This window comes from Notamacropus eugenii, chromosome 2 (assembly GCF_028372415.1).
Source record: "Notamacropus eugenii isolate mMacEug1 chromosome 2, mMacEug1.pri_v2, whole genome shotgun sequence".
In the NCBI taxonomy this organism is placed as follows: Eukaryota; Metazoa; Chordata; class Mammalia; order Diprotodontia; family Macropodidae; genus Notamacropus; species Notamacropus eugenii.
In genome coordinates, this window is record NC_092873.1 from 57,004,019 (window position 1) to 57,013,286 (window position 9,268).

Here is a 9,268-nt window from a genome sequence, read left to right on the forward strand (position 1 = left end):
CCCGGGCCTGGTCTGCCAACATCTCACATAGATTTCCTCAGGGATCTGTCCTCAGACACCTACCAGTGATGCCCTGGCCCAGCCACAGGCTCCATCTGGGGGCTCAAGCTCAGGTCCACCTTTCTTGGTACCTCTGAAAGATGATCACCCTTCCCCAAAGAGACACCCTCCCAAGTGGCTGAGCTTTCAGCCACTTGTAACCGAGCTGTAGCCCTTGGAGGCATGATTTCACTCCTTCCAACCTCCTCAGACCCTCGATGAAGTTTCCTGGCCCAGGATTTTGTCTTGTACATACCACACACACCTTTCCCCCAGTTCCATATGCTGGAACTGCTCAATGATGGAAGATGGCAGGGAGGGGGGAGAGGAGGTACAAGGCATCTGCTCCCCCAGTCCCCATCCCCAGGGTGCACCCAATACAGGGGAAAGAGAAAATGAGAAGAACGAGGGAAGGAGAACGTGAGCCAGGTCTAACAAGAGCATGAACCTGGATGGAGGGAGGGAAGGTAGTGCAGGGAGGGGGCAGAGTCAAAGAAAAGGAAATACAGGCGGAAAAGAAATTATGAAATCCAGATTTAGAACTGGGAGGATCCAGAAAATCCATCTAGTCTAACCCTTTCATTTTACATGGGAGGAAACTGAGGCCCAGAGGTGAAATGACTTGGCCAGGGTCAATACAGGAAGTAAGCATCAAAGCCAGATTCGGGATGCTTCCCTGGGTACCATGCTGTCTCTCTGACTGAAAGGAGGAAAGGAGATGAGAGCTGGTAAGAAAAACCGGTGGCTTGTTTTCTGTAGCTCCCATGCCTCCCCTCCAACGTAGGACCAAGACTTGAAAGAATAGACCAGAAACCCCATTTCTTTGGGGGAAAGATTTAGCAAAGATGAGAAGCACAGCCTCCAAGCACAGACAGAGCATGGCACAACACGGACCCAGCTGGGCTGGGGGCCCTCCAGCTGCCAGAGGCCAGGAGGGAAGGAGGGAGCCAGCCCAGCTGTGGGGGGAAGGCAGGGATCACTCACTCAAGCACAGCATTTGGAGTGGGGCGGGAGTGACAGGTGATAAAGAGGAGAATGGGGCATGGGGAAGGAGAGTAGAGAGAAGAGAGCCTTCTCTTTCTCCTACAGAATAGTCCCAGTGGCGAGAAGCACCCCCCTTGGGGGGGTCACCGCTCTCGGGGGAAGGGTGCAGGTGAAGAGGAGGTATGTGTAACAACTTGTTGTTTCGTCTTGTTTAAGAACATGGACATTACTGTGGGCCACAGCTGGAGCAATGCCTCGGGGGTCCCGGGCAGACCCCGGCAAACCCCAGGAGTTGGGGCAGAGCATGCGTCCCTGGCCCCGCGCGCCTCCTCTCCAGACACTTTCATGCAACACACAATGGAGGAGCGGGAGCCCCCCGGGAGCCACGTGGGCGCGGGGGCTCCCCCCGGAAGCCTCATGCCTCCCCCACTGTAGGTGGGCCCGAGCTGGGCCAGGGCATGGAGGGCCCTGCCCCCCAGCCAAGGCCAAGGCCAAGGCAAGCATGCCATCAGCCCCACGGCGTTCACTGCTCCTCAGGCTCGGCCTCGTTCTCCTCCAGGGACACCACCCCCGAGGAGGCCACGTCAGACACTTTCCGCCGCAACTCCCAATTGCCCCCGGGTGGGGGGCACAGTGGCTGGCAGTCCTTGCAGGCTATGGGCTCATCCTCCGCTGGGGACAGGCAGGACTCCGTGTAGGACACAGAATAGAGCGAGTCCCGGCGCTCCAGGGGGCCCAGGCTCTGGAAGGCACTTTCCCTGCTCGGGGGCAGTTTGGAGAGGAGGAGCTCTTCAGTTAGCAACTTGGTGGCCAGGCGGGCCGGGGAGCCCAGCAGCCCGTCCTCCAGGCTGCAGAGGCTGGAGCACAGCGTCTCTGGAGACGCTGTCTGCGACGAATCGCTCTCTGGATCGCAGGAACCTTGACGCAAGGGTCGTGAATAGCGGCGCCCGCTGAGGAGGTCCTGGAGATGTGGCCCCAGCTGCCCAGCTACATCTGCGGGACAGGAGGAGAAGGAAGTCAGCCCTGCCACGGGCTGGCTCCAGGGCTCCAGGTGGCAGAAGGCAAAGGTGACAACGAAACCGAAGGGAGGGACGCTCCAGGACACAGCCTGCTCCAGGATGCTGCTCTGGCCCCCACTCCAGGACATTGCTATTTCACCCCCACTCCCCCAGGACACAGCGACGCCCCACTCCAGGTCGCTGGATACCACTCTGCCCCACCTCTCTCCAGGGCTTTGCTAACCCCCCATATGGGTCCCTTCTATAGGAGGGGCGACCAGGGGGTGGGTGAGTGAAGGAGCAAAGGGCAGCAAAGCCTCCAAACAGATCCAGGGGTACATGGTCTCCGGCCCCAGCTGAACTGGGGCCCACCTTGACAAGGCCTGGCTGCCTGCAAGCTGAGACTGGCAAGGGGAAGGAATGCAGGCTGAGGAGCTTCGGCGGCCAAGCTCAGTGGGGCTCTCTTCCTGTTTTCTTGGGCCCCCTCCACCCCCAACTCAACCCTGAGCTGCATATCCCAGTTTTCAGCTGGAGTCACCTGGCAGGCAGCCTGCCCTAGAGGCCAGGGGAAGGGAGGGGAGGGGAGGAATGTAGCCAGACCCTTCACAGAGGGAAGAGAGGCCTCTGAGTGAAGGGAACAGTCAGAGAAATTTCTGGGCTTTGGGGGAACCTGGCAAGATCATTTAGAGTCAGACTTGGAGCTGGAATGGGCAGTAGAGGCCATTAAATCCAACCTCCTCATTTTACAGATGAGGAAACTGAGGCATGGGAAATGCAGTGATTTGCTTCCTGGAGGGAAGAAAGCCCAACCCTCTCAGCTCCATTTGGGTGGGAGGGAGGGGTTTGGACCTAGTTGGGAAAATGCCCAGTCAAATCAGCTGCTGCCCTACAATTTCTAGTGTCAGAGAACTGACTGAGGCACTATGGGGTTCAGCAGCTTGCCTAGGAACACACAGCTGAGTGTCAGAGGAAGGACTTGAACTTGGGTCTTCCTGCCTCTGAGGTAGGCTCTGTCCCTTCACAATGCCTTTAATGTCTGATTCTCACTGCACAGAATCTGAGCGCTCAAGGTGGAAAGTACCGCCCCCCCCCCCCCCCCAGCTCAGTCCAACCTGTGGCCATGGAGGGAATCTCCTCCCCAGAAGGAGGCCCTCCAACTGGCTTCACCACTTCACCTCCAGTGACAAAGAATTGGGACCCCAGTTCTAATTCTCTGAGAGGTTTTCTAGACATTCAAACTAAACCTGCTTCTTTTCTAATTCCCCTCCGCCCCCACACAAGTTCCCTTAATGGAATCCCATGATCCTTTCAGGGACTGACAGAGTCCTCCCTCAGAGTGCAGCCCTCCATCACACAGAACAGCAGCCCAAGAGCAGAAGGATGAAATGCCAGCTGATTTTAGCTCCCCAGTGAAGTGATGGGAGCAAAGATCAGAGGGACCTCAGAGGCCAGCTAGTCCAATCCCCTCGGTTTACAGAGAGGGAAACTGAGGCCTGGAGAAGCTATAAGTGATTCAGGAAATGACTTCTAGAGCTGAAAGGCACCACAGAGGTCATCTGGTCTAATGCCTTCATTTTAAAACTGGGTAAACTGAGGCCCAGGAAGGTCATACAGGCAGTAAAGGAGGACTTCTGACTCCAAAGGCAATTCCCAGAGGAAGGGAGAATTATTATTTTTTGCCTACCTGTAGACTGAGGGCTGTCAGCTCCTGCAACAAAATCCTCATCATACGATTCATCTGTGGAGTCCTCCCCATCCATGGAGGACCACGCTCGAAGCTTGGCTTCAGCAATCGCGAACTGTTCTGCCACCCCTGAGGTCAGGGGAGGGGGAGAAGCACCATGCTATGAGTCATCAGAATATCAAACTGAGCAGAGGGGGCTGGAAGGGTGAGGGAGGGTCGAAGAGGAAGGGGCAGGCCACACCCCACCCTCACCCAGGCCACGCTCCCTCCCTGCCCAGACTCACCGGCAGCAAACCGAGCTTCCTGCTCCCCTTCACTGAGGTCTGAGTAGGAGGAGAAGGCAGATTCCAGGGCAGAAGGTGAGTCTCTAGGCTTGCTCCAACCCTTCCATTCAATGAGGTGGGCAACTCGGCCCTGAGCCATGGCGGTAGGCTTGGTCACGTGGTCCTTCACCACCTGGGAAATTCCTAAGGGATGAGGAGAGGGAACCTGGATGAGGGGAGCATGCCAGGAAAACACTCTGAGGCATTCGTCCAACACAGGATTGTTACTGGAGCTGGGAAGGACATTAGATGTCAACAAGTCTGACCCCCTTGTCTTACAAATAGGGAAACTGAGGCTCAGAGAGGTCAGAGCATCATAGACTTACAGCTAGAGACCCCTTCCTCTTACAGATGGGGAAACTAAAGCAGAGAAATAAAAGGGTGATAGTATAGGCAGCATGGCACAATGAAACAGACCTGAGTTCCAATCCCACCTCTCAGGTTTATTATACACATGACCTTGGCCAAGTCCCCTCACCTCCATGGGCCTCAGTTTCTTCCTTTGTAAAATGAAGAGGTTGGATTACATGCCCTCTTAGGTGTCTTCCAGCCCCTGATATACAACCCTGTATCATTCAGTAACTTGTTCAAGGTCACATGTGGAGGAAACAGAAGAGCTGAGAATCCAACCCAGGTCCCCTGACTCCAAATCCAGCATTTTTCCCAATGCACCATGAGGCTGTGGGTGTGCGCACATCCACGCACATATGTCTGCCTGTTTACATGGAGAAGCCTCTGCTTCATCCAAAAAAGGGGAGGAAGGGAGGTCTCAGAAGCATTTGGGAAAAAAAAACAGTGAAAGGAGGGATCTCTGCGGCATTTCACCATGTATGAAGCATGCTCCTTGAAACAGCATTGTGATGGGCAGCACCCACAACCCTGACCCTAGAGCATAGGAGGAATGACCGAGGCTGAGAATGGTCCCAAAGCTCGGGAGTCAGAGCTGCCCTCCATGGGGGAAAGACAGCAGGACACACAACAGGGTGTGGGCATAGCCACTCTGGAGTCACTAGGACCACTTGGAGGGTACCTTGGAGAGCAGGTTCTTGATGAGGCACAGGCTTGAATAAATACCTTCTGGGTTGCCTTCTAGCTCTGAGATTCTAGGATCAATGTGGGGGGGTGGGTATTCTTGGCCTACACAGCCTCTGGGCCCTTTCCAGCTCTGATGCCCCATGATGTTGCCTCTGAGCTCTATGTGAGCTGGAATGAAGGGTGGAGGTAGGTGATGAGGAAGGGACCATACCGTGCAGGGAAGAGCGGGCCAATGCGGCAATCTCTTGAATGGTGAGTGCTCTCCGGGACTTGGGAAGCATTTCGACAGTGTCTTCAACATTCACCTGAGGTGGGGGGAGCCAGCACATTGAAGGGTCAGCTTGTTCCCCCTCCCCTAGCTGCCCCAGGGCACCTCCTGGCAGCACCCACCTTCCCATGATTTCTGGGAAGAATCAAAGGACCAAGACTGAAATTGAGGCTTGGCCCAACTATGACTGGTTCTGCAAGGCATTGGTCATTGGCAGAATAAGAAGGATGGGTGATGGTGGGAGACAAGGGCTTCTCTGAGAAACAACAATAATGATGTACATTTTTATAGCTTAGGAAGGTTTGCCAAGAGTTCTAGGTACATCCCCTCAGAGGGAACAGGGCAGAAGCAGAGTTCAACAGGTAATGTCCCAGAGTTCTCACACCCAGCCAACCATCCGCTTCACACTGGGGGCACCCCACCCCCAGCCCCTCCTAGGCTCTTTGTGCCTTGCTCCCTCCCCAGACTAGTTGGCCCCTGACATGGTTCAGCACCTGTACAGCACCAGTGGCCTCCATGGAGACCCAGAGCCCTAAGGCCCAGTGGAAAGCCTTGGGGGGAAGTAGGGTGGGCAGAGAGAGCAGAAGGAATTATCTGATCCTTCCGGTCCTCTAGGCCTGCCACTAACCCCATTCATGTTCCCTCCCAGGGCTCCAAGTTGCCGCCTGCCTGAGACAAGGTGTACATCTCCATGGCAACAGATCACCATGGAACAGTCTCCCCGGATACCATCAGGGATGCACTGACGTCAGCCCTGGTGGGGCTGGCATGCCAGGAGCGGGGGCGTGGGGTCTGGGATAAGACATTTGCCAAGAAAGGTACCCCTGTATTTGTGGGGAGGGGAAGAATTAAAGATTGGGAGGGGGAAGAGGGGAGGAAGGAAAGGAAAAGAAAGCAGGAGGTTTGGATTTATAGGGACAGGACCCTTACTCACCAGGAAGAAATGGTTCCTCTACCCCCAATTTCAGCTCCTATCCCCCCACACCCCTAAACAGAAGGAACATGGCACCTCGGATGAGTCCTGGCTGTCCACAGATGGCGGGTAGGAAGGTCGGCTCCACCCAAGCAGGGTCCTTGCTGGTCGACGAGAGGGCAGCCCTAGGACTCTTGGCAGCTCTATCCACTCCACACCCCACTTGGGGTCAGCAGCCACTATGGAGAGGGGATAAGGGCTGATCAGCCAGGACAGTTCTCTCCTCCTGGTCTTCTTTTCCAGCTTTCCTAAATGCCTCCATATCAATCTTTCCACCTCACCTTTGGGAAGACAGCCAATAGACCTTGTCTCCTCTTGTCCCAAAAGAGGCCCCTGTGGACATCTCCTGAGCACTAAAAGATCCTTTTTCCAGCCTCCCTTTGGCTTCCTCTCCCCGGTGGAACATCTCACATCACCATCACTCCCTCTACCCCCACTGAAGCAAAACCTTCTGACTCCCAAATCCATCCCTCTTTCAACTTGTCTGCTCACCTGTCCCAGAAAAAAAGCCCCCAAACATCCAGGTACCTCCTGCCTGCCTGCCTCTAGACCTCACTGAGCACACTGCCACTGCTGGCTCCTTTCTGGGTTCTTTATGCCTGGCTTCCCACGGCTTCTTCCTCCCCCCCTCCCCATCTTCAGTCGGTTCCTGACAGCCAAGCCTATCCTATGTAATGCCCGGCTCACATCCCCAGTTCTGTGGTCTTGGGTTTGCCCATTCCCTTCCGAGAAGCCCACCATGCCTCCTCCTTCTCTTCCCGAGCACTGCTGCAGAAACACTCGGTCCCCACACCGATATTCCAGCCATGTTGTTTCAGCGAGCCCAGAGCCCAGATTTCGGGACTTGCTTCCTAGCTCTCTTCCTGTTTGGGCTCTGGATCTGGACCAATTTCCTCCCCACTCAGAATTCCCACTCTGATTCATACAAAGAGGAGGACTCTGGTCCTTCTGCAGGGAGGCAGGAGGCAAAAGACTGAGCTCTCTGGGGCTGGGGGAGCTAGGGGCTCAGGGGGTGGACAGCGCCAACAGGCAGGGCAGATCAGGACTGACCTTTAGCCGGAGCAGTGGTCTCTGTCCCCAAACCTCAGCCGGCTGGCGGTCCCCAGAAACGCTAACAACCAGAAGGAAGATACAAAGTTACTATCCCCTACTCTACTTGTCACTTCACCTCATCCAGGCTCACTAGGGTGACCCTAGGGCTGGCCAAACTCTCTCATCTGACTCTGAGTGGGGTTTGCCCATGGGTGTGATGGAGGGATGGCTCCCTGGGCTCTCAGCCGTGTCCAAAAACATGGGGGCCACCTCAGCAGGGTCAATGGACTAGAGCACTCCAAGGTCAGGCAACAGTCTGGCCTAAGCATTTAGTCAGCGCCTACTATGTGCTAGGACTCTGCTAACATGCCAGGGTATAAAAGGAGGTAAGACAGTCTGTGTCCTCAGGGAACTTGTGTCTCTCCAGTTAAATAGAGACCACCTAACTCAAGAGACTCCAGCTTCCATCCTTCCATGCTGGAGCCCCCCTGTGTGAATGGCAAAGGATGTGCGAGCCAGGGCCCACCAGAACTTTGAGTCCTTAACAGCAGGAAGAGAGCCCATGGATTAGAATGGGATGTCAGAGATGGAAGAGACTATCCAATCCAAACCCATCACTTTTGCAAGTGAGGAAACTGAGGCCCAGAGAGGGGAGGAACTTAACAATCCCCAGCTGTTGACAGATCTGGACCAGAAATTCATAGCTCCCTACTCTGTTATGATGTGTTCCCCAAGACTCAGTGCCACCAACCCCAGGAACCAGCCTAGTTGTAAGTACCATGAGGCCCAGGGACACACAAGGCCCAGGAGTCCATGCCTACCTTGAGCTCTCTCAGAGGGAGCCCACTGACACCAAATAGGTTAACAGACCTAAAATGTACTACAGGTCCCAGCATGCAACTCTGGCCCTAGAATGCAGTGGGACCCACACTTGCTCTTAGGGTATAAGGGATGGGGTAGGGAGGGAAGCTGAACCTGCCTTCCTCTCTGGTTCTGTACTCTCTGGTGTGGCTTAGCGGTGGGGGTGGGGTACTAGACAGCTGTCAAAGCCCCATCCCACACACTCCATGGGGCAGTGACTCCGAGAGGTCTTTTGGTGGGACGTGGCTGGCTGCTCAGAGGCAAACTGGGCAGGAGAACATGGGGAAGGACGCTCTGAGGAAGGGGCTGGCCGTCCATATGGATATGTGGGAAGGCACAAGGGGATGGATGGAATGCAGGGATATGTGTGTTGGGTGGGGTGAGCGGGCCGCGTCAAGGTAGGCAGGAGGCCGGCCCATCACCATCCCAGGTGGAAGAGCCGAGTGCCCAGGTGGGCCTTCAGAGCTCTAGGGCCACAGCGTCCCGTGCTCCCACCTCCAGGCCAGGAAGAGAGGCAGGTAAGAGCTCCGGGCCGCTCTCGTGCCTCCCCCCAACCCCTCCTCTCCACGGGGGCCAGGCTCCGGCCCCCTCCCCAGCTCCTTCCCAGCATCCCGACGCGCTGCGCCGCCCTGGGCTGGACCTCGGCGCGCAGCGCGGCGCTGCCGACGGCCCGCTCCCCGCCCGCCACCCCTCTTACCCGCGGGGCTCCAGGAGCCGATGCAGCCCATGGCCAGGGAGGGCCCCGCGGAGGCTCAGCTGGGGCCGCGGGCCATCACCTTCCCGAGGCCCGGGAGGGAGGGAAGGAAGGAGGGAGGGAAGAGGGAGGGGAGCAGGCGGGGAAGGGAGGGGCCGCAGCGCTGGTCCACCGGCGGCCGAGAGGGAGAGGGGGGCAACGTCAATGCTGGGGGCGGGCTCCGTGACGCCACTGGGCCCCGGAGGGCGGAGCGGGGCTGACGTCACAGCTGGGGGAGGGGGGGCCCCCAAGAAGCTGGCCAGTGACGGAGGTCGCGGGCAGGTGGCCGGCCGCAAGATGCTTGGAATACAAGGAGGGATGTGGGGTTGCTTGGCCAT

The 9,268-nt window shown here is 56.7% G+C and overlaps 1 protein-coding gene across 2 annotated transcripts; it reads right to left on the reverse strand.

Annotated features, from left to right (window-relative positions):
* Positions 1 to 1,437: 1,437 nt before the first annotated feature.
* On the reverse strand, positions 1,438 to 9,010 carry FAM131A (family with sequence similarity 131 member A). Of its 2 annotated transcripts, none has more exons than XM_072640439.1 (6): positions 8,895 to 9,010; positions 6,341 to 6,483; positions 5,275 to 5,368; positions 3,990 to 4,172; positions 3,706 to 3,834; positions 1,438 to 2,016 (listed from the first exon to the last, which is right to left on the reverse strand). In XM_072640439.1, exons 1-6 carry the CDS (start codon positions 8,923 to 8,925, stop codon positions 1,547 to 1,549), a joined length of 1,050 nt encoding a protein of 349 aa, XP_072496540.1. In that variant the 5' UTR covers positions 8,926 to 9,010; the 3' UTR covers positions 1,438 to 1,546. The 2 variants fall into 2 exon arrangements, with proteins under 2 accessions (XP_072496540.1, XP_072496541.1); XM_072640440.1 differs by lacking the exon at positions 8,895 to 9,010 and adding an exon at positions 7,043 to 7,138.
* Positions 9,011 to 9,268: the final 258 nt, after the last annotated feature.

What these genes read in the sequence shown, in the direction of transcription:
- FAM131A (XM_072640440.1), bottom strand. Translation starts at nt 7,112, where the DNA reads ATGGCTGGAATATCGGTGTGGGGACCGAGTGTTTCTGCAGCAGTGCTC. An exon ending in GGCCCGCTCTTCCCTGCACG is followed by an intron (nt 4,173 to 5,274) that starts GTATGGTCCCTT and finishes CTCATCCCTTAG; the next exon opens with GAATTTCCCAGGTGGTGAAG. An exon ending in TGACAGCCCTCAGTCTACAG is followed by an intron (nt 2,017 to 3,705) that starts GTAGGCAAAAAA and finishes CCTGTCCCGCAG; the next exon opens with ATGTAGCTGGGCAGCTGGGG.